General features: G+C 39.8%; 1 protein-coding gene across 1 annotated transcript; it reads left to right on the top strand.

Annotated features, from left to right (window-relative positions):
* The first annotated feature begins 1,575 nt into the window (after positions 1 to 1,575).
* On the top strand, positions 1,576 to 24,653 carry LOC133647914 (major facilitator superfamily domain-containing protein 6-like). The gene is made up of 7 exons (XM_062043674.1): positions 1,576 to 1,827; positions 5,165 to 6,572; positions 10,866 to 10,963; positions 14,910 to 15,071; positions 15,338 to 15,436; positions 17,770 to 18,059; positions 22,094 to 24,653. Exons 2-7 carry the CDS (start codon positions 5,167 to 5,169, stop codon positions 22,265 to 22,267), a joined length of 2,229 nt encoding a protein of 742 aa, XP_061899658.1. The 5' UTR covers positions 1,576 to 1,827; positions 5,165 to 5,166; the 3' UTR covers positions 22,268 to 24,653.
* Positions 24,654 to 25,935: the final 1,282 nt, after the last annotated feature.

The following is a 25,935-nucleotide window of genomic DNA, read 5'->3' as shown; positions in this document are numbered from 1 at the left end:
ATTTTTTAAATCAGCGGAGAAATGTTGAAGTAATAACATGTTGAAATTAAAAATGGTATTACGGAATTCCTGGAATTTCGGGAATACCAGAAACTTTTCCAGTTCAAAAAACGACCTTGTTTTTTGTCCTAATTAAGAGGAATGTTTTGACGGTGGTACGGTTGAAATTTGTTGAAATATGTGGAAGGACTAGTCGCCATAAAAAAGGGTGGAAATAGTTAAAATTGTTTGAATGTTGAAATTGTTTAAATGCTGAAATGGTTTGAATGTTAAAATTGTTTGAATGTTGTAATGGTTTGAATGTTGAAATTGTTGAAATGCTGAAATGGTTTGAATGTTAAAATGGTTTGAATGTTGAAATGGTTTGAATGTTGAAATTGTTTAAATGCTGAAATGATTTGAATGTTTAAATTGTTTGAATGATGAAATGGTTTGAATGTTGAAATTGTTTAAATGCTGAAATGGTTTGAATGTTAAAATTGTTTGAATGTTGAAATTGTTTAGATGCTGAATCAGAATCCGAATCTATTCTGATTCTAATTCTGATTCTGATTCTGATTCTGATTCTGATTCTGACCAGCAGAAAACATTGAAAAAATTCAACTCAGCAGCCGATATTGACAGTATAGTTTTGCTGTTTTCCTGTGTGTAGTGTTTTAGTTCTTGTCTTGCGCTCCTATTTTGGTGGCTTTTTCTCTTTTTTCGGTATTTTCCTGTAGCAGTTTCACGTCTCCCTTTGAGCGATATTTCCCGCATCTACTTTGTTTTAGCCATCAAACGATTTCAAAGGGGACGATGCAATTTCATAAAACACATGACTACACGTGGTTAAAAAAGCCAGAATTAGCCAGAAGGCTACTTTTAATCTGAGTTTTAGTAGTTTTCAACTGATATTCCAGTTGTTTTCATCCTTCTTTGCGGGGACATTGTTGATTGTCATGTCATGTTTCGGATGTACATTGTGGACGCCGTCTTTGCTCCACAGTAAGTCTTTGCTGTCGTCCAGCATTCTGCTTTTGTTTACTTTGCAGCCAGTTCGGTCTTAGTTTCGTTCGGCATAGCCTTTCAATGCCTTTTCTTAGGGGCACTCCCCTTTTGTTTATTTTTGGTTTAAGTATTAGACACATTTTTACCTGCACCCTGCCTCCCGCTGTTTCTGACATCTACAAAGCAATTATCTACCGGCTGCCACCTACTGATATGGAAGAGTATTACACGGTTACTCTGCCGAGCTCTAGACAGCACCGACACTCAACAACAACACATCATTTGCAGACTATAATTACTGGTTTGCAAACAATATTTTTTTTAACCCAAATAGGTGAAATTAGATAATCTCCTACGTCACACTAATGTGGAACAATTATTTGTTAACAGTAATTAAAGAACATTTAACTGGTCGGTCCTGTTTTATTGTCTAAAATGAATCGTTTTAAATGGAAAACGCCCAGTCGCTACAATAGGATGACGAACTGCGTGTGTTTTTCACAATACAGTGCTGAACGGGGCATAATGTAAGACGGTGTCTTATTTTGAAAGCTCAACACGGAAGTGAGTTACATCCGTCGCGGCGTACTTGATGCTGATGTCATCGCCAGGCAGGTGGAAGCTCCGGTTTGACGAGCTATTGGTCCGCCGGAGACAAAGACGAAGCAGCCGGCTGAAAGTAGTCTGTTATGGGCATATTCCGGTGAATTTGCTTGCTTTGAACCGACGAAAGGAACATTTGTATGGGGTGTATAAGGCAGGTCTAACGATAAAGTGGGAAAACTCCAGAGAAAGTGCGCGGCCATAGTTTGACGTTAATGGAAGCGGTGACGTAAGCAGGTAAGCAGTTTGACCATTATTTGTCACCTGTGTGGCTTTTAACTGGCCGCACGAATGTTGTTTTAAATGTTCGGTTGTTTTCGCCTCTTCTCCGTTTCCTGGCGGACACTAAACACGTCCGCATTGGCGTGTGGGTGACAGGCAGATGTTTACATGTTAGTAAGGATCTCCATTTCTCTGTTGGGTGGGTGACTTATTAATATTCCTCACATGACACTGTCTTTGATTTCATATGAGCACGTTTGGACACTCATTCAATGCGTTGTCTTTATTTACTTGATGGAATAGGTAAACATTCCATCTGATATACTGAAAATATGGTCTGATTACAAGAAAATTTGAAAAACTAGACTCAATTTATTATTACAACCCAGGAGAGCTTCTTGCAGTCCAAGGAGTCACAGGACTTTAACCTTAAAGTAATTCAAAGAGAAGATGTGTGCACTCGTGATAAAATGTTGCCAATCCTGAGTTTGTTGTCATTATATTCAATCAATCAATCAATGTTTATTTATATAGCCCTAAATCACAAGTGTCTCAAAGGGCTGCACAAGCCACAACGACATCCTCGGTACAGAGCCCACATACGGGCAAGGATATTGTCATGGTTTCATTGTGAAGTCATTCCTTTCCAACACCTTGGTTGGTCGAATCAATTATATTAAAATGTATGTGTGCGTGTGTATATATATGTATATATATATATATATATGTGTGTATGTATGTATGTGTATATTAATGTATGTATGTGTATATGTATGTGTATATATGTATAATATATATATATATATATATATATATATATATATATATGTATATGTGTATATATATGTATGTATGTGTGTGTATATATATATATATGTATGTGTGTGTGTGTGTATATGTATGTGTATATATGTATAATATATATATATATATATATGTATATGTGTATATATATGTATGTATGTGTGTGTATATATATATATATGTATGTGTGTGTGTGTATATATATGTATATATATATATATATATATATATATATATATATATATATATATATATATATATATATATATATATATGTATATATATATATATGTGTGTGTGTGTGTGTGTGTGTGTGTGTATATATATAAGAACGGAAAATAGGCGTAACTAAACAAAAAGAAAAAGAAATGGTCGTGTCAGGAGGAAGGTAAATAAGAAGACAGATGCGTGTGGCCATAACTAACTCTGGGAATTTACTGCTCCACCCCATTTGAAAATATAGTCGCTACAATGATCAATCAATCAATGTTTACTTATATAGCCCTAGATCACGAGTGTCTCAAAGGGGTGCACAAGCCACAACGACATCCTCGGCTCAGATCCCAAATCAGGGCAAGAAAAAAACTCAAATAAATACAAATAATAATGATTTCAAAGCAAGTTATCCATCAAATTGTGCAATGTAAAAAAGTAGCAATAGATTTCATGGTCAAATTGTGAAGTTTACTGTGGTCTTTACGGCATTTTTCTCTAGATGAAAAAAACCGTACTCTTTACTGTAATAAACTGTAATAATATATATATATATATATATATATATATATATATATATATATATATATATATAAAAGGCAGCTCAGATGCTAAAATTCTTCCGTAAAATTGCAGGTCTTGTATTTACAGTAAAAAAAACAAATCAAATACTGGCAACGGAGCTGCCCTTTTTTTTACCAAAAAAACATCAGTACTGTTTTTCCATTTACAGTAATATACGACTTGTGTATGATTTTATTGTCATAATTTTATTGCATGATTTTTGTATCCCTTTAATTTAGGTAGCCAGGGACTGCAGATGGAAATTAGCTATTTAGCTATAATCTGGTACAGAACATATCTGTCTTTGAGCTTAATGTTTCTGTACATTGTCCCTTCAAATAAAGACTAAACAAAAAACAAAAAAGACCATATTTTCAGTATATTAGATGGAATAGGTAAACATTCCATATAATATACTGAAAATATGGTCTGAATTCACGAACATTTGAAAAAGTATACTCAATTTATTATTGCAACCCAGGAGAGCTTTTTGCAGTCCAAGGAGTCACAGGAAGACATTGTGACAGCAATAGGTGGCAAAATGGTCGGCGAGATAAATGAACAGATGTCCTCACAATTATTAAATGTGTTGGCGAAAGAGTGATTTTTGTTTCCTTGCCTCAATCTTTTTTACATTGTTTGAATCAAAAGTTGGCAGAGCCTGAACGACCACCTCTGTGTGTCGCCATTTCCACGTCAACGTCAGTCTTCATACATCTCATCGTGCATAATCGAGCTTAATACATGAGGTGATACAGTGTTTCCTATAAACTGACAAGATACCTGTGGCGGTGGGGGCGTGGCTATGGGCGTGGTCACCATGACATCATCGAGTAATTTGCATAATTTACTACAATATGATTTCCTCTAAAAAGTTCAAAAAATGTATACTTACTAATTAATAATAACAGTTTTGTTTTAAACGTCCATCCATCCATCCATTTTACAATATAATTACAACACTTTATGTACATATTTATATACAGATTTGAACAATAAGTTATTCACTGAAATATATTTATTAATTGTGGTTCTTACAAAAAATATATCTTATAAAATATAAAAGCTAAAATGTCTCTTAAAGCTCTGCCCCTTTAATTAGTGCATACTAAATAATTTAACTTTAGCCTACTACTACAACCATATTATTTACCAGCAACATAAAGTGAAACAGAGGCAGAGGTGTCCTGCCACAGTCAGTAACAAATAAACAGAAAACAGCAGTGGTGGTAGATAGACACAAAGCTTCATCAAACATCTGATCCACTGAACAAAGAGCTCCAAAAATCTTGAACTTACACTTCTCTTTTGTAAAGTAAATCTGAACAGCCGATATGGGCATCTACATCAACTATATGATTTGCCTGGGAAGCTGGAAGAAAAAAAAAAAAAAAATCTATTTGTGGCGGCCTTTATCCTTTCGTGGCGGGCCGCCACAAATAAATGAATGTGTGGGAAACACTGTGATAGAAAAAAGGTAAAACTATGATATATCTGTTTGTGGCAGCATCATCCAAAGTTGAATAGACATCATCAAAAAGCCTGCCGTTTCAATGTTATGTTTGAGTTGCTCAACGTCAGGACCTAATTCAAAACATTCTCAACGTTGTTTTAATGTCTTGTGCCTCATAGAAGTAGAGTCTCAAATACTCGTCCCATTGCTTGACGATTGGCCAGTAAATGCCTCTCAAATTCAACACACTGACTCATTTTCAAGTGTTAGTGAATCATGGTTGCTCTGGGAATTTCAAGGTCTCTTAATTGTTTCCAGATATGCCAGCTGACGACAAGGTTGCCATCCTGACAGACGATGAGGAGAAGCCAAAGAACAAGCATGCAATGGCGGAAGCCTTCGCCTCACTGTCACTGCAACAGAGGAGTGCTCCGTCCACGCCCTCCGCCGCCGACCTGTCCGAGCCGCCCGAGCCGCCCGCGGACTCGCCGCCTGACTCTCTCAACTGTTGCCAGAGGATGTGCCTGCGGATCAACAGTCACCTCCTCATCTCTAAAATCTTCTACTTCTTCTTCTACGCCGCTTATGGCTCACTGCACCCGCTGCTTGCCGTCTACTATAAGCAGCTGGGAATGTCCGCCAGTCGCAGCGGCCTCCTGGTCGGCATCCGTTACTTCATAGAATTCTGCAGCGCTCCTTTCTGGGGCGTGGTGGCGGACCGCTTTAAGAAGGGGAAGGCGGTGCTGCTGTTCTCGGTTTTCTGCTGGTTGGTGTTCAACTGCGGCATTGGCTTTGTGAAGCCGGCTGACATGAAATGTGTGGAGAAGGGAGCTGATGTGACGGTGACGCCCACCGTTACCACTCCAGGAAACTTCACGCTGGACAACAACTCCACTATCCGGGTTCGCCGCAGCTGGCTTCCCGAGTTCCCGATCTCCGTATTCCAAAGAAGCATCAATGACACATCGCTCTCTATTAACACCACCGACAGCACCACAACAACCACTGTCCCCGCTCCCACCGGTACCAAGGAGTACCAGATAATCTACGACAACGTCCAAGTGGAGAACATTTTCCTGATTATTCTGCTTGTCATCATCGTTGGCGAGTTTTTCAGCGCTCCGGCTGTCACCATTGTGGACACGGTCACACTGCAGTACTTGGGCAAGGCCCGCGACCGCTACGGGTTGCAGAGGATGTGGGGTTCTCTGGGCTGGGGGCTCGCCATGCTGCTGGTGGGCATTTGGATCGACCACACGCACATCTCCGTGGTCATCGACAGCGTTGGCTGCATCGTGCCCGACTTCCGCCTCCGCAACTATCAGATTGCCTTCATCGTCTTCGGCGTGCTGATGGGTGCAGCTTTCGTCGTCGCCACACAGTTCTATTTTGAAAAAGGCGGGGACTATCTGCGAGAGGTTCCCGAGGGCGCGGCAGAGGGAACACCCGAGGTGGACCCGACCACCATCAGCACCGACGTCAGTCAGGAATTCCACTACAGTGACCTTCTAAGGCTGTTGTGCAGCGTGCGCTACAGTTCGGTTCTATTTGTGGCGTGGTTCATGGGTTTCGGCTACGGCTTTGTCTTCAGCTTCTTGTACTGGCACCTGGAGGACCTGCAAGGCACATACACGCTGTTCGGCGTCTGCTCCGTCTTGAGTCACGCCTCGGAGCTTGCCGCCTACTTCACCAGTCACAAGTTCATTGAGCTGGTGGGACACATCAGGTGAGATCTTTTAACATATTGCAACATACTGCTCCTTTATTTAAACCAGTCTAAAAGACCATTGTCAATTAACAGATGTATTGCAATAATGTAGGTTAGGGTTGCGCGATATAGACGATATACGGTATAAATTATATACACAGCTTTTAATATTATTGTTATATTGTAGGGGTGTAACAGTACGTGTATTTGTATTGAACCGTTTCGGTACGGGGGTTTCGGTTCGGTTCGGAGGTGTACCGAACGAGTACACATGCTAGCAGCGACCGGGCTAGGACAACATGTAAAAGCCAGAGCTGGAAGACCCTCCTGCCTCGGTAAGATCTCCCGTTTGGGAACACTTTGGCTGCGCAATACAACAATGGAGGACGGAGGTTTGCCGACATTGTTCAGCAGCTGCTTCTGACAACACGTCAAACATGTGTTGCACCTTTCCTGCTTCCGGCTCCCAGACCGTAGTCGAGGAGCGCAGGGGAGACACTCCTCCAGGGCCGATGTATTCTCGGGGGCAACACCCTTCACTCTACCCGGCAGTGGGTATCCACAGCTCCGGACTTCGGAAATGACGAGTCCGGCGATTAGTTGCAAATCGTGGCCTTATTGAGGTCTTGCACACAGCCAATCCAACAAAACACTAGCCACTCCCCGCACTCACGCTACCGCTCCCTCACCCTCGCTCGCCCACACACTCACCTCACATGCTGTCACATATTAAAGGGCCACACACACACATACGCTACTCTCATAACACATGCTAACCCATTTGAAGCGTCACCACCGCGTTCAAGCAGCCTCTCCTCGGCGAGTCAGGCAGGGCTAAAGCAATAACAAATGTTTTTATTGCAGCAGATTTAAGTCCATATTGCATTAAAAACTAGATTTTGACCCACTTCTGTGGTGGAAGAACAATGAGCCCATATATCCTCTTACTGCCAAGTTAGCCAGGCTGGGGGGGTAAGAAAAGTTAATCTGAGGCTGACATGACTTGAAACTGCACTTTTTATATGTAGAAGAAATGTTTTGTAATTTTATTTAATCTGAGCAACAACTTGAGGCAGTTTAATGTTGATTAACGTGGACTCCGACTTAAACAAGTTGAAAAACTTATTGGGGTGTTACCATTTAGTGGACAATTGTACGGAATATGTACTGTACTGTGCAATCTACTAATAAAAGTCTCAATCAATCAATCAAAAAAATCACTTTATATGTAGAAAGGTTTTGTTAAGAAACCATTCTGAGTCTTATCTTATTTAGTTTTTATTTGATATATGTTGACCACATTAACCCTGGCAATGGACCCTGTGTGTATATGTATGTTATGCCATTGTTTACAAATTTGGTAAATAAATAACCAAAAAATGTATATTTTGTTGTTTTCTTACTGTACCGAAAATGAACCGAACCGTGACCTCTAAACCGAGGTACGTACCGAACCGAAATTTTTGTGTACCGTTACACCCCTATTATATTGTAATAATGCATGTTGATGGCTCATTGTAGCTGTGTCCCACAAGTTTGACGGCGACAAGCGAACAAACGCGTCCTCAACGCAATGTAGCATTCTTGTTAGAGGCTAATGTCCCTCCACTGTGCAAAGCTGTTTCCAAGTCAGTGATCCTCGCCTCCATGACGGCAAATAAATTACGTCTCTTGGGGCGGCGTGGGTTCCTTGAGGGTTCCAGGTTTGATCCCCGCTTTCGCCATCCTAGTCACAGTCGTTGTGTTCTTTACCCACCTGCTCCCAGTGCCACCCACACTGGCTTAAATCATACTTGCCAACCTTGAGACCTCCGATACCGGGAGGTGGGGGGGAGGCGTTGTCGGGGTGGGGGGGGGGGGCGTGGTTAATAGGGGAGTAGTATATTTACAGCTAGAATTCACCAACTCAAGTATTTCATATATGAAATACTTGACTTTCAGTGAATATATATATATTTTATTATACATATAAATAAAATAAATACTTGAATTTCAGTGGCTGTCCAGTAGATGGCAGTATTGTCCTGTTTAACTTCTCCGTTCATGAATGAGTATATCATTTCGGCCACCGTGTTCAATGGAGAAGTCTGTTCTACAAAATGTACAGGCAACATAATTACATACCCCTTCCCCTTCGAACTGTCCTGGATGAACTGAAATTCTTGTTTCCATTAGTTTTGGAACTTGCAAGCGTATTTCTTCATCTTGCTCGTCGACGGCGTCGCCATGTCTGTAACTTCCTCGTTCTTCTGCTTGGTCTCCTTGTTGTGTGCGCAGTTGTGCACTCTACTCTCTAAAAGCCGTAGATGTTATGACGTCATTGGGCAGGCAAGCTGTTTATATTGTGGGAAAGCGGACGTGAGAACAGGCTGTCCCCACTCAGGTCCGCATTGAGCTGGAGGGGGCGTGGCCTCCAGCTACGGCTGAATACCGGGAGTTTGTCGGGAGAAAATTTCTGCCGGGAGGTTATCGGGAGAGGCGCTGAATACCGGGAGTCTCCCGGTAAAACCGGGAGGGTTGGCAAGTATGGCTTAAATGGAACTTAGCTAATGAGTTTCACTATGTAAAGCTCTTTGAGTCACTAGAGAAAAGCGCTATGTAAATATAATTCACTTCACAAGTATCATTACTACTGGAGGACGAGGAATAGCTGAACATGCTACACTACACACCGTAGGAGGACACTCTAACTGCTAAGCGAGAGCTTATAAATAAAGGTGGGCGGATCAATACAAATATCGACAGTAATGATACCAGGTACTGTATTTTTCGGAGTATAAGTCACTCCGGAGTATAAGTCGCACCGGCCGAAAATGCATAATAAAGAAGGAAAAAAAACATATAAGTCGCAATGGAGTATAAGTCGCATTTTTGGGGGAAATGTATTTGACAAAAGCCAACACCAAGAATAGACATTTGAAAGGCAATTTGAAATAAATAAAGAATAGTGAACAACAGGCTGAATAAGTGTACGTTATATGAGGCATAAATAACCAACTGAGAATGTGCCTGATATGTTAACGTAACATATTATGGTAAGAGTCATTCAAATAACTATAACATATAGAACATGCTATACGTTTAAATAACAAACTGTCACTCCTAATCGCTAAATCCCATGAAATCTTATACGTCTAGTCTCTTACGTGAATGATCTAAATAATATTATTTGATATTTTACGCTAATGTGTTAATAATTTCACACATAAGTCGCTCCTGAGTATAAGTCGCACCAAAACTATGAAAAAAACTGCGACCTATAGTCCAAAAAATACGGTAGTATAGTATCATGTCAATACCACAATGGTTAAATCGATATTTTTCCCTATCAAAAATTATTTTGTCATTTTCTGTTAATGTTTACAAACTCGGGTAATATGTTGCTGGACAAAGGAGGTCTTTAAGGTAAAAAATAAATAATTTTAAATCCAATAGTAGGAAGTAATAATAAAAAAATATTGATATTGTTACCTACTCAGTGGCCTAGTGGTTAGAGTGCCCGCCCTGAGATCGGCAGGTCGTGAGTTCAAACCCCGGCCGAGTCGTACCAAAGACTATACAAATGGGAGCCATTACCTCCCTGCTTGGCACTCAGCATCAAGGGTTGGAATTGGGGGTTGAATCACCAAAAATGATTCCCGGGCGTGGCCACCGCTGCTGCCCACTGCTCCCCTCACCTCCCAGGGGGTGAACAAGGGGATGGGTCAAATGCAGAGGACACATTTCACCACATCTAGTGTGTGACAATCATTGATACTTTAACTTTCGATGGCATGTCCGCAAGGCTAACTAGTTGCCATCTATCCATGTTATTTGCACTAATTAAAGAGCTTTATTATTTACATTTATATTTGTGTTTCACGCTTAAAGTTCCTGTTTTGCATACGGCCCACGAGAACATGTTTGCTCGGCTTTTTTGCCCTTGTATTGCAAGTGTATTAGTGATGTAAAACGTGACTGTATAATTAGTTAAGTTGCGCCCGGGGTGCACAACTCGACAAGAATGCATAGCTTGACAAGAATAAGTCAAATGTTAACGATTTAACTCTCAAACTTGCCTAACTCAGGCTCTGTTCCGCTATTTCAAAGGTCACACCTACATGTCACGGGTGTGTGAACATGTACAGAATGTGACTGCAAACACGTTGTGTGTGTGTTCTGAGCAAAGGCAATGATTCAGTCCGTTTGTGAATTTGTGTTCCCAGGGTGTGTCACCTTTAGATTGCCTCGTCAGTGTCGGATGATAGCTTCAACTGTTTTGACGCACACGTCACCAATATGCTAAAAATGTGGACGTGGTCTCGCCAACAGGGTGCTGTACATTGGCCTAGCTTGCAACACGGCACGCTACCTCTACATCTCATACCTGCAGAATGCCTGGACTGTGCTGCCCATGGAGGTCCTTCAAGGTAATGTGATATGCCTTTGTGCAGAATGAATGTGGCAGAGTCTAGGACCCAGGAGAGCAGATGGCTCCAAAGCTGTGCCAGGAAGTTAAAAAGTCGAGACTATGTAAAAAGTCAGTAGGCATCAAAATGTCTACTGTCTGTTAGTGATTATTAACCATGGGGACTGTGGAGCGCCCCCTAGGGTGTACTACTGTGTCTGTTTTGCACCCATACAAGTCATCATGAAGTTGTAATATTATTTGCGCTTAAATGCCTACTGAAATGAGATTTTCTTATTTAAACGGGGATAGCAGGTCCATTCTATGTGTCATACTTGATCATTTCGCGATATTGCCATATTTTTGCTGAAAGGATTTAGTAGAGAACATCGACGATAAAGTTTGCAGCTTTTGGTCGCTGATAAAAAAAGCCTTGCCTGTACCGGAAGTAGCGTGACGTCACAGGTTGTGGAGCTCCTCACATCTGCACATTGTTTACAATCATGGCCACCAGCAGCGAGAGCGATTCGGACCGAGAAAGCGACGATTTCCCCATTAATTTGAGCGACGATGAAAGATTCGTGGATGAGGAAAGTGAGAGTGAAGGACTAGAGGGCAGTGGAAGCGATTCAGATAGGGAAGATGCTGTGAGAGGCGGGTGGGACCTGATATTCAGCTGGGAATGACTAAAACAGTAAATAAACACAAGACATATATATTCACTATTAGCCACAACACAACCAGGCTTATATTTAATATGCCACAAATGAATCCCGCATAACAAACACCTCCCCCCTCCCGTCCATATAACCTGCCAATACAACTCAAACACCCGCACAACACACTCAATCCCACAGCCCAAAGTACCGTTCACCTCCGCAAAGTTCATACAGCACATATATTTCCCCAAAGTTACGTACGTGACATGCACATAGCGGCACGCACGTACGGGCAAGCGATCAAATGTTTGGAAGCCGCAGCTGCGTACTCACGGTAGCGTGTATCCAACTCAAAGTCCTCATGGTAAGAGTCTCTGTTGTCCCAGTTCTCCACAAGCATGTGTATCCAACTCAAAGTCCTCCTGGTAAGAGTCAAGTTGTCCCAGTTCTCCACAGGCCAATGGTAAAGCTTCGTTCGGGAATGTAAACAATGAAACACCGGCTACGACGTCGCCGCTACGTGTTTGTGTTGCTGCAGCCGGCCGCTAATACACCGCTTCCCACCTACAACTTTCTTCTTTGCTATCTCCATTGTTCATTAAACAAATTGCAAAAGATTCACCAACACAGATGTCCAGAATACTGTGGAATTTTGCGATGAAAACAGACGACTTAATAGCCGGCCACAATGCTGTCCCAAAATGTCCGCTACAATCCGTGACGTCACGCGCAAACGTCATCATACCGAGACGTTTTCAGCAGGATATTTCGCGGGAATTTTAAAATGTCACTTTATAAGTTAACCCGGCCGTATTGGCATGTGTTGCAATGTTAAGATTTCATCATTGATATATAAACTATCAGACTGCGTGGTCGGTAGTAGTGGCTTTCAGTAGGCATTTAAATTGTATTGAAAATGTATTTAAAACTAAATGTTGATTGTTAATTAATTTCAAATTATTACCTTGAATTATTTATCCATCCATCCATTTTCTACCGCTTGTCCCTTACGGGGTCGCGTGGTTTGCTGGAGATCAGCTGCATTCTTAATCAACCCATAATTGTATTGAGTACCTCATTTTTGTTGCAGCAGTTTGATATAAATTAATGACTATTTTTGTGTTGATAAACCTGACTTCAGCCTTTTTTAGAAGCTTGATGGGTTTAATGAATTGATTACCTTTACAGCATGTTGTTTTATGTTCAAATTATAAATACAGTATTTTTCGGACTATAAGTCGCTCCGGAGTATAAGTCGCACCGGCCGAAAAGGCATAATAAAGAAGGAAAAAAACATATATAAGTCGCACTGGAGTATAAGTCGCATTTTTGGGGGAAATGTATTTGATAAAAGCAACACCAAGAATAGACATTTGAAAGGCAATTTAAAATAAATAAAGAATAGTGAACAACAGGCTGAATAAGTGTACGTTATATGAGGCATAAATAACCAACTGAGAACGTGCCTGGTATGTTAAAGGCCTACTGAAATGATTTTTTTAAATTTAAACGGGAATAGCAGATCCATTCTATGTGTCATACTTGATCATTTCGCGATATTGCCATATTTTTGCTGAAAGGATTTAGTAGAGAAAATCGACGATAAAGTTCGCAACTTTTGCTCGCTGATAAAAAAAAGCCTTGCCTGTACCGGAAGTAGCGTGACGTCACAGGAGCTAGTATTCCTCACAATTCCCCGTTGTTTACAATGGAGCGAGAGAGATTCGGACCGAGAAAGTGACGATTACCCCATTAATTTGAGCGAGGATGAAAGATTCGTAGATGAGGAACGTTACAGTGAAGGACTTGAGAGGCAGTGATGGACGTATCTTTTTTCGCTCTGACCGTAACTTAAGTACAAGCTGGCTCATTGGATTCCACACTCTCCTTTTTCTATTGTGGATCACGGATTTGTATTTTAAACCACCTCGGATACTATATCCTCTTGAAAATGAGAGTCGAGAACGCGAAATGGACATTCAGTGCCTCGACAATACATCGGCGAAATGCTTTAGCTACGAGCTAACGTGATAGCATCGTGCTTTAACTGCATATAGAAACAAAAAAAATAAACCCCTGACTGGAAGGATAGATAGAAAATCAACAATACTATTAAACCGTGGACATGTAAATACACGGTTAATGCTTTCCAGGCTGGCGAAGGTTAACAATGCTGTGCTAACGACGCCATTGAAGCTAACTTAGCAACCGGACCGCACAGAGCTATGCTAAAAACATTAGCTCTCCACCTACGCCAGCCAGCCCTCATCTGCTCATCAACACCCGTGCTCACCTGCGTTCCAGCGATGGACAGAAGAACGAAGGACTTCACCCAATGCGTTTGGCGGCCCGGAGACGTAGGAAGTCAAGGTGAGGTCGGCGGCTAGCGCGTCTGCTCTCCAACAAAGTCCTCCTGGTTGTGTTGCTGTAGTCCGCTGCTAATACACCGATCCCACCTACAACTGTCTTCTTTGCAGCCTTCATTGTTCATTAAACAAATTGCAAAAGATGTCCAGAATACTGTGGAATTATGAAATGAAAACAGAGGTTTTTGTATAGGATTCTACGGGGTACCATAACTTCCGTTACTCTGACTTCGTCACGCGCATACGTCATCATACCGCGACGTTTCAGCCGGATATTTCCCGGGAAATTTTAAATGTCACTTTATAAGTTAACCCGGCCGTATTGGCATGTGTTGCAATGTTAAGATTTCATCATTGATGTATAAACTATCAGACTGCGTGGTCGGTAGTAGTGGCTTTCAGTAGGCCTTTAACGTAACATATTATGGTAAGAGTCATTCAAATAACTATAACATATAGAACATGCTATACGTTTACCAAACAATCTGTCACTCCTAATCGCTAAATCCCATGAAATCTTATACGTCTAGTCTCTTACGTGAATGAGCTAAATAATATTATTTGATATTTTACGGTAATGTGTTAATCATTTCACACATAAGTCGCTCCTGAGTATAAGTCGCACCCCCGGCCAAACTATGAAAAAAACTGCGACTTATAGTCCGAAAAATACGGTACACATAAGGGAAAAGAATAACAAGTTTAAATATTGTGTGGATATCTTTAAACTGCACATAGCACTCACCATAAATTAATTGGTGTCTGTATTGGTATCGGCCGATCTCACTCATGGATGCTTGGTATCAGAATCAGCAGCATAATACCCTGTTAGGAACATCCATATAGTAATATTTGAATGGACTGGTTGCCGATAATCATCATTTGACCCACAACTCCTTTGAATGGTTACAGTTAGTAACTGGTACACTTGGTTGTCTTGCAGGTGTGACGCACGCCTCTGTTTGGGCAGCTTGTATCTCCTTCTTGAGCGCTGCCGTCCCACCGGATCTAAGGACGTCGGCGCAGGGCATCCTACAGGGGCTTCACCTCGGGCTGGGCCGTGGCTGTGGGGCCATGGTTGGGGGGTTGCTGGTTGGTTACTTTGGTATGAGACTCTGATTCATTTAGCTCTTTTCCTGTGCTTCCCCCTAGCAAGAAGGTCCCAAGCTAGTGTCTACCTTTTTGTATTTTTCTTTGTCAGCTCATTGCTTGTCTCATTGACTGTCTTTTCTACACTATCATCTATTCAGGGTCACAGGTTAGCCGGAGTATATCCTATTAGATTTCATCAATGTTGGCAAGGGCCAAACGTCAGCTAGTCCGAGGGGTGTCGAGACAACTAGTAAATTTTCGCGTTTGTTTATTTTACAGGTGCTGCTGTAACATTCCGCGGGATTGGCATGGCCTCCTTGGTCATTCTCCTCATCTTCACCCTCATCCAGTGTCTGACACGCGAAATAGAGGGAAATGGTGGGTACAGCACCAGCTATCAGTGGATATTGAAGTGTGTAAATAATACTCTATGATGGACATGAAGCTTTAAAGCAGGCCTGGGCAATTATTTTGACTCGGGGCCAAATTTAGAGAAAAAAATGTGTCTGGGGGACGGTATATCTATTTTTAGGAAAACTAATACAAAACCTCACAATAAAGTCTGACTGAATGCTAAAAATGTTATGACAGACCGCCTTAAAAACGGAATGGAATTTTATTTTTTTCTATGAACGATAAAACCCTGAATATTGAGAACATATGACCGTCACGCCCCCTCTCCATCCACATATTTTACAATAAAGCCAAATGCAACAAACACAGCGAAATATGAACGTAAAGGGTAAAAAAACGAAAAACATCTACAATCTCATATATGCAGTGTTTCCCACACATTCATTTATTAGTGGCGGCCCGCCACGAAAGAATTAAGGCCGCCACAAATTTTTTTACATTTTTTTTTTTTTTTTTTTTTTAATTTTTAATTTATTTATTTTTTTTTTTGTCCAGCTCCTCAGGCAAATCATATAGTTGACGTAGATGCCCATATCGGCTGTTCAGATTTACTTTACAAAAGAGAAGTGTAGGATCAAGACTTTTGGAGCTCTTTGTTCAGTGGATCAGATGTTTGATGAAGCTTTGTGTCTATCTACCACCACTGCTGTTTTCTGTTTATTTGTTACTGACTGTGGCAGGACACCTCTGCCTCTGTTTCACTTTATGTTGCTGGTAAATAATATGGTTGTAGTAGTAGGCTAAAGTTGAATTATTTAGGATACACTAATTAAAGGGGCAGAGCTTTAAGAGACATTTTAGCTTTTATATTTTTATAAGATATATTTTTTGTAAGAACCACAATTAATAAATATATTTCAGTGAATAACTTACTGTTCAAATCTGTATATAAATATGTACATAAAGTGTTGTAATTATATTGTAAAATGGATGGATGGACGTTTAAAACAAAACTGTTATTATTAATTAGTAAGTATACATTTTTTTAGCCTTTTTAGAGAAAATCATATCATTGTAGTAAATTATGCAAATTACTCGATGATGTCATGGTGACCACGCCCATAGCCACGCCCCCACCGCCACAGGTATCTTGGCAGTTTATGGGAAACACTGATATGTGATACATCACTAAGCTTTAGAACTTTCTTGTAAAAATCTCCTTCCACGTCTGTCCCTGACACCCACATTTCAGGCTCTGGAAACACTCTGTGGAAACGCTCCCCACCCACACTGCTTGGTGCCTCGTCTGACCTGCTGTGACGTAGATTACCATAGTAACTAGTAGGGTTGTACGGTATACGGGTATTGGTATAGTACCGCGATACTAATGTATCATATTCGGTACCATACGGCCTCTGACTAGTACCGGTCCGCCACACCCTAAGATTTTTTGTTAAAATAAAGCCAATAATGCAATTTTTTCTGGTTCCCTTTATTTAGAAAAGTACCAAAAAGTATCAAAATAATATTGGTATCAGGACAACACTAGTCACTAAAATATCATGCAAAAGCGCAGATTCCAACCATTGAAATATGTTGTATAGTTCAAGACTTACGGTAATTTGAAAACATCACTGCACATCATAATGGCAGCTACACTTTCCATCTTAAAGATATACACTACCGTTCAAAAGTTTGGGGTCACCCAAACAATTTTGTGGAATAGCCTTCATTTCTAAATACAAGAATAGACTGTCGAGTTTCAGATGAAAGTTCTCTTTTTCTGGCCATTTTGAGCGTTTAATTGACCCCACAAATGTGATGCTCCAGAAACTCAATCTGCTCAAAGGAAGGTCAGTTTTGTAGCTTCTGTAACGAGCTAAACTGTTTTCAGATGCGTGAACATGATTGCACAAGGGTTTTCTAATCATCAATTAGCCTTCTGAGCCAATGAGCAAACACATTGTACCATTAGAACACTGGAGTGATAGTTGCTGGAAATGGGCCTCTATACACCTATGTAGATATTGCACCAAAAAGCAGACATTTGCAGCTAGAATAGTCATTTACCACATTAGCAATGTATAGAGTGTATTTCTTTAAAGTTAAGACTAGTTTAAAGTTATCTTCATTGAAAAGTACAGTGCTTTTCCTTCAAAAATAAGGACATTTCAATGTGACCCCAAACTTTTGAACGGTAGTGTAAAAAAAATATTTGTGAATGTCCGGCGGGCCAGATTGAAAAGCTTAACGGGCCGCATGTGGCCCCCAGGCCTTAATTTGCCCAGGTCTGCTTTAAGGAGTGCACTTTGAGTAATTTTGGTCATTTATTTTGTGTCATTTCTTGGTTTCCTAAGAGGACAAAATGCTGGCAGAGAATATCCCAGTCCCCTCAAGCCCTGTCCCTATTGCCACCATTGACTTGGTAGAGAGCCAGGGCACCAACTTCAACCTCCAGGTTGCCCCCGTTTCTCTGAAAAAGACCAAGTACCAAGAGGAACAAGAGGATGTAGCTCGACCAGCCTGGGTGCTCTCCGGCGCCCCCTGGGTCACCATCGCCTTCGCCATTGTCCAGATTAGAGAGATGCTCTCCACGGTAAAGAGTGGCCAGCTGCCGCAGGAGACTCAGCCGCTGCAGATGAACCAGGTCAGTTTCAGAAGAAGTAATCATTTAGTAGGTGTTATGTTGCCGCATCGAAAAACGGGTGTTAGTTTTTGAGCTGTGGTTTACAGGCAGTTTCGAACATAACTTCCTAATTCCTGTGTTGATTTCAACCTTCTGACTTTACGCTTCCTCCTCTGCTATACAAGCGGTTGCTCCGTTTGTGCAGAGAGGTGAGAATAATGTAAAGTAAGGGTGTAACGGCAGGGGTTCCCACACATTCATTTATTTGTGGCGGCCCGCCACGAAAGAATTAGGTCCGCCACAAATTAAAAAAAATTAAAATAAAAAATAATAATAATAATAATAATAAAAAAAAATAAAATATTTTTTTTTTTTGGTCCTCTCCAGCTTCTCAGGCAAATCATATAGTTGATGTAGATGCCCATATCGGCTGTTCAGATTTACTTTACAAAAGAGAAGTGTAGGATACTTCTCTTGTTGCCTTATTTGTATTTGACTTTATTAAATGTATTTATATTAGAAACACAACATGTGTATATAACAAAGGGTGCAAAGTCTGCAGGCAGTAGGAAACACATGGTTAAGTGTAGGGAGTAAAACTGATGGCAGTCTAAAGTTCAAGATTTTTGGAGCTCTTTGTTCAGTGGATCAGATGTTTGATGAAGCTCTGTGTCTATCTACCACCACTACTGTTTTCTGTTTATTTGTTACTGACTGTGGCAGGACACCTCTGCCTCTGTTTCACTTTATGTTGCTGGTAAATAATATGGTTGTAGTAGTAGGCTAAAGTTAAATTATTTAGTATGCACTAATTAAAGGGGCGGAGCTTTGAGACGTTTTAGCTTTTATATTTTATAAGATATATTTTTTGTAAGAACCACAATTAATAAATATATTTCAGTGAATAACTTATTGTTCAAATCTGTATATAAATATGTACATAAAGTGTTGTAATTATATTGTAAAATGGATGGATGGACGTTTAAAACAAAACTGTTATTATTAATTAGTAAGTATACATTTTTTGAGCCTTTTTAGAGAAAATCAAATCATCGTAGTAAATTATGCAAATTATTTGATGATGCCATGGTGACCACGCCCATAGCCACGCCTATAGCCACGCCCCCACCACCACAGGTATCTTGGCAGTTTATGGGAAACACTGAACGGTACAATAAAATTTCGGTTCGGTACGTACCTTCATAACTTTTATGGACAGAATTTCTAGGCGCAGTCAAGGCGTTGAGGGGCTCCGGTTTGGTGGCTGCAGGATTAGGTCTCTGCTTTTTGCAGATGATGTGGTCCTGATGGCTTCATCTGGCCAGGATCTTCAGCTCTCGCTGGATCGGTTCGCAGCCGAGTGTGAAGCGACTGGGATGAGAATCAGCACCTCCAAATCCGAGTCCATGGTTCTCGCCCGGAAAAGGGTGGAGTGCCATCTCCGGGTTGCGGAGGAGACCCTGCCCCAAGTGGAGGAGTTCAAGTACCTCGGAGTCTTGTTCAGGAGTGAGGGAAGAGTGGATCATGAGATCGACAGGCGGATCGGTGCGGCGTCTTCAGTAATGCGGACGCTGTATCGATCCGTTGTGGTGAAGAAGGAGCTGAGCCGGAAGGCAAAGCTCTCAATTTACCGGTCGATCTACGTTCCCATCCTCACCTATGGTCATGAGCTTTCGGTTGTGACCGAAAGGACAAGATCACGGGTACAAGCGGCCGAAATGAGTTTCCTCCGCCGGGTGGTGCGGCTCTCCCTTAGAGATAGGGTGAGAAGCTCTGCCATCCGGGAGGAGCTCAAAGTAAAGCCACTGCTCCACCACATGGAGAGGAGCCAGATGAGGTGGTTCGGGCATCTGGTCAGGATGCCACCCGAACGCCTCCCTAGGGAGGTGTTTAGGGCACGTCCGACCGGTAGGAGGCCACGGGGAAGACCCAGGACACGTTGGGAAGACTATGTCTCCCGGCTGGCCTGGGAACGCCTCAGGATACACCGGGAGGAGCTGGACGAAGTGGCTGGGGAGAGGGAAGTCTGGGCTTCCCTGCTTAGGCTGCTGCCCCCGCGACCCGACCTCGGATAAGCGGAAGAAGATGGCTGGATGGATGGACGTACCTCGGTTTAGAGGTCACGGTTCGGTTCATTTTCGGTCAAGTAAGAAAACAACAAAATATACATTTTATGGTTATTTATTTACCAAAATGTGTAAACAATGGCTTTATCCTTTTAACACTGCTTTAAAATAGCTGTGTGTGTGATGAATGTGAGCCACCACTAGGCTGATCAGTGCAACAGCAGGCAGTCGTGAATGCTAAGCATAACAATAACATACATATACACACAGGGTCCATTGCCAGGGTTAATGCGGTCAACATATATCAAATAAAAACTAAATAAGATAAGGCTCAGAATTGGTTTATTAACAAAACCTTTCTACGTGTAAAGTGCAACATTTCCACATATAAAGTGCAACATTAAACTGATTCAAGTTGTTGCTCAGATTAAATACAATGACAAAACTTTTCTTCTACATACAAAAAGTGCAACATTAAACAGTTTCAAGTCAACTCAGCCTCAGATTAACATTTATTTTCCCCCCTAGCCTTTAACCCTGGTGACTTTCACTCAATCTTCATGGGTTTTGCCAGAAAAATCAGTTTATCCACATTGTCGGCAGAAATAGCAGACCTGCCTGCAGTTAAAATGTCTCCAGCTGTGGAAAACACCCTTTCACCGGGCACGGAGCTAGCAGGTATGGCGAGGTAGTGCCTGGCTAGCTTGGCAGTAAGAGGATATATGGGCTCATTGTTCTTCCACCATAGAAGTGGGTCCAAATCTAGTTTTTAATGCAATATGGACTTAAATCTGCTGCTATAAAAACATTTGTTATTGCTTTAGCCCTGCCTGACTCGCCGAGGAGAGGCTGCTTGAATGTGGTGGGAGCTGTGTTTGTTCGTCTTTCTCTTCGTTGAAGCGATGTTATCCACTGTTGTATCGCACCGCAAAGCCCAAATGTTCCCAAACGGGAGATCTTAACGACGCAGGAGGGTCTTCCAGCTCTGGCTTTTGCATGTTGTAGTAGCCCGGTCGTTGCTAGCATGCTGTGTGTTGTGCCTAAGTGTGCATTGTTTACACAACGTGCGGTGCGCTACTTAATATGTCCGTGTGGAAACTTGTTCGGTACACCTCCGAACCGAACCGAACCCCCCGTACCGAAACGGTTCAAAACAAATACACGTACCGTTACACCCTTAATGGAAAGGTACCACATGTGCCTACAATATGTGAATTAGGGTGTGTATCTGCATACTCATAAACTCAAAGTCTGCTGATTTTTTCAGTTTTTTGGGGGGGGTGACACCGAAGCCTCAAACATTTAATAATAATAATAATAATAGATTTTATTTGTAAAAAAAAAAAAAAAAAACACTTTACATTGCGTAAACAACCTCAAAGTGCTAAATAAAATAAAAAATAAAAGGATAATAAAAAATTTAAAAAAATAAAAACTAGAACAGCCAAATAGTTAAAACTAGTATGCATATATCTAAAAAAAAAAAAAAGTCTTTTTTTAAAAAGAAGGGTTTTTAAGCCTTTTTTAAAAGCATCCACAGTCTGTGGTGCCCTCAGGTGGTCAGGGAGAGCGTTCCACAGACTGGGAGCGGCGGAGCAGAGAAAAAGGTCTCCCATTGTTCGTAGCTTTGTCCTCGGAGGTTGGAGGAGGTTAGCCTGTCTGGAGCGGAGGTGTCGTGTGGAGGATTCGGGGGTGAGTAGTTCTTTGAGGTAGAGGGGGGGCATTTCCATGGAGGCACTGGTGGGTTAGTAGGGAGACTTTGAATTCAAGCCTGAGTGGAACAGGAAGCCAGTGAAGGGATTTGAGAGTTGGTGTGATATGGTCGTATTTCCGCACTCTCATCAGGATCCTAGCAGCACTATTCTGTACGTATTGCAGCTTCTGGATGTTTTTGCTGGGGATCCCGACAAAAAGTGCATTTGTTAGCTTCAGCTTGTGTCCACACCTTTATGATGGCGTATGTCAATTGTTTGTTCTCTTTATCGTCAGGTTCCTGATGACCAAGCAACACACAGAGACCAGGGCGATTGTGGCGCCACACCCGCCCCCGGACTGCCAACACAACAAAGCCCCGCCTCCCCAAAGCCTACAAACTGCAACAAAGACCACAGGCAGATGGAGTCACAAGTAGGCGATGTGGCACCGAAAGTACTTGTTGACTGAGCGGAATTACAGTATCTCAACTTCCTGTCGCGTCAGTCCACCCTTTGTGACTGTTAAGCCCTCCTGTTGATAACAAGTGCCTCTTTGGTAAAAGTGTATAAAGTGATGTAAATTAAGTTGAATTTAAGTTAAATCTATTTTTGTTCTTTTTCTGAACTATAGAAAGAATTTTAATGAAGTGTAAAAAAAAAAAAAAAGTGTTAATGACTGCTTACAGAGCGAGAAGATTCACAACCATGAAGTACAAACCAATACAACTAGAAACCATAAGATAACTTTGCAAAAAAATACTAAAAAACTAAAAAAGCACAGTGAAACAATTAGGAATAAAAAGTTTGACGAGGCCAAAAGGCCAGCTAGGATGGAGTAACCTATTACCTACGATAATAAAAAGCTATAACACCAGGATCGGGATCTAACCAGAAAAGGAATAATTAATTAAAAGCAAACAACACTACAGTCAGACATATTTTGTGTTCCAAATTGTGCACTTTTCACACTTACATTTTGCATCTGAGTGCATAAATGCGTTGACACTGAGAAGTATGGCAAAATGTATGTGGCAGATCAAAAGAGACTAACTCAAGTGTTCATCAGAATGAAAAAGTATAAAAGAAAAACTGGCAAACTTGCCAACATATACCGTATTTTTCGGAGTATAAGTCGCTCCGGAGTATAAGTCGCACCGGCCGAAAATGCATAATAAAGAAGGAAAAAAAATAGAGATGTCCGATAATATCGGTCTGCCGATATTATCGGCCGATAAATGCGATAAGATGTAATATCGGAAATTATCGGTATCGTTTTTTTTATTATCAGTATCGTTTTTTTATTTTTTATTTTTTATTTTTTATTTTTTGTATTAAATCCACATAAAAAACACAAGATACACTTACAATTAGTGCACCAACCCAAAAAACCTCCCTCCCCCATTTACACTCATTCACACTCATTCACACAAAAGGGTTTTTCTGTTATTAATATTCTGGTTCCTACATTATATATCAATATATATCAATACAGTCTGCAAGGGATACAGTCCGTAAGCACACATGATTGTGCGTGCTGCTGCTCCACTAATAATACTAACCTTTAACAGTTAATTTTACAAATTTTCATTAATTACTAGTTTCTATGTAACTGTTTTTATATTGTTTTACTTTCTTTTTTATTCAAGAAAATGTTTTTAATTTATTTATCTTATTTTATTTGATTCATTTTTTTAAAAAGTACCTTATCTTCACCATACCTGGTTGTCCAAATTAGGCATAATAATGTGTTAATTCCACGACTGTATATATCGGTTGGTATCGGTATCAGTTGATATCGGTATCGGTAATTAAAGAGTTGGACAATATCGGCATATCGGATATCGGCAAAAAGCCATTATCGGACATCCCTAAAAAAAACATATATAAGTCGCACTGGAGTATAAGTCGCATTTTTAGGGGAAATGTATTTGACAAAAGCCAACACCAAGAATAGACATTTGAAAGGCAATTTAAAATGTCTAAAGAATAGTGAACAACAGGCTGAATAAGTGTACGTTATATGAGGCATAAATAACCAACTGAGAACGTGCCTGGTATGTTAACGTAACATATTATGGTAAGAGTCATTCAAATAACTATAACATATAGAACATGCTATACGTTTACCAAACAATCTGTCACTCCTAATCGCTAAATCCCATGAAATCTTATACGTCTAGTCTCTTACGTGAATGAGCTAAATAATATTATTTGATATTTTACGGTAATGTGTTAATAATTTCACACATAAGTCGCTCCCGAGTATAAGTCGCACCCCCGGCCAAACTAGGCAAAAAAACTGCGACTTACAGTCCGAAAAATACGGTGTGCATTTTTGCACTCCAAACGTGTTAACATTATTGGAAGGTTGAAGAAGACAAAGCGGATAAATATTTTGATAGTGAGTTCTATGAAATGCACAAAGACAGTAATGTATTTGGGTACAGCACTGCACTGTCAACGTTTGTGCCCTTTGGAACTTATTCTGAAGTACATGTTAGGGCTATAAATTGGAAGTGCACAATTTGCAACACAGCCCATGTTTAAATATAGCACACTTAGGTTTGTAGTTTGTACAATCCTGCATCTCCTTGCTGCAGCCACTGCCGGGGTCTTGCTCGCCAGCTGATTTTAAGTAACTTAAAGGGTGAAAGAATATTTGCTTAAGCGCGTCAGTATTTTTATAATTGTTCAATTCTATCATGATGGTACGGAGCCCCTAAAGGGACATGGGGGAATTTTTTTTTAATATAATTTATTTATTAATTTTTTTAGACATGTATCTTGTGCGCACGAGAAACTTTTTATAAAGTACAATTTAATTTGATTTTTTTTTTTTTTTTTTTTTTAAACATGCGCACGAAAAACTATCTCGTGCGCACGATATACATGTCTAAAAATAAAAAATAAAATATATATATTTTTTTTTTATAGTTATAAAAAAAAAATTATAATTTTTTTGTTTTTGTTTTTTTTAGACATGTATCTCGTGCGCACGAGAAACTTTTTATAAAGTTATTATAAAAAAAAAAATGAATTTGATAATTTTAATTTTAATTTTTTTTTTTAGACCTGCGCACGAGAAACTATCTCGTGCGCATGAGATACATGTCTAAAAATTTATATTTTTTATATATAGTTATTAAAAAAAAATTATAATTTTTTGTTTTTTGTTTTTTTAGACATGTATCTCGTGCGCACGAGATACATGTCTAAAAAAAAAAAAATTATAAATTATTATTTTTTTTATAAGTTTATAAAAAGTTTCTCGTGCGCACGAGATACATGTCTAAAAATAAAAAAAAACAATTTTTTTATTTTTTTTTTATAACGTTATAAAAAAAAAAATTATAATTTTTTGGTTTTTGTTTTTTTAGACATATATCTCGTGCGCACGAGAAATATTTTATAAAGTTATTAAAAAAAAAAATATTAATTTGATAATTTTAATTTTAATTTTTTTTTTAGACCTGCGCACGAGAAACTATCTCGTGCGCACGAGATACATGTCTAAAAATTTTTTTTTTTTTTTTTTATATAGTTATTAAAAAAAAAAAATTATAATTTTTTGTTTTTTGTTTTTTTAGACATGTATCTCGTGCGCACGAGATACATGTCTAAAATTTTTTATTTTTATTTTTTTATATAGTTATTAAAAAAAAAAAATTATAATTTTTTGTTTTTTGTTTTTTTAGACATGTATCTCGTGCGCACGAGATACATGTCTAAAAATAAAAAATAAAATAATTTTTTAAAATTTTTTATAACGTTTATAACGTTCCCCCCTACATGGGGGAATTTTTTTTTAAATCATTTTTATTTTTTATTTTTTAGACATGTATCTCGTGCGCACGAGAAACTTTTTATAAACTTATAAAAAAAATAATAATTTATAATTATTTTTTTTTAGACATGTATCTCGTGCACACGAGATACATGTCTAAAAATATTTTTTTTATTTTTTTTTTTATATATAGTTAAAAAATAAAAATGATTTTAAAAAAAATTCCCCCATGTAGGGGCTCCGTATGATGGCTCTATTTAATGAAATAAATACTACCAAATAGCATAAAGATAATGACCGCATTGTCTGAGTGGAGACGTGGTTCCTAATCAAAGTACAATACAAAATGTTGC

The sequence above is a fragment of the Entelurus aequoreus genome, linkage group LG01 (genome assembly GCF_033978785.1).
Source record: "Entelurus aequoreus isolate RoL-2023_Sb linkage group LG01, RoL_Eaeq_v1.1, whole genome shotgun sequence".
In the NCBI taxonomy this organism is placed as follows: Eukaryota; Metazoa; Chordata; class Actinopteri; order Syngnathiformes; family Syngnathidae; genus Entelurus; species Entelurus aequoreus.
This window is presented reverse-complemented; position numbering and strand designations above follow the sequence as displayed.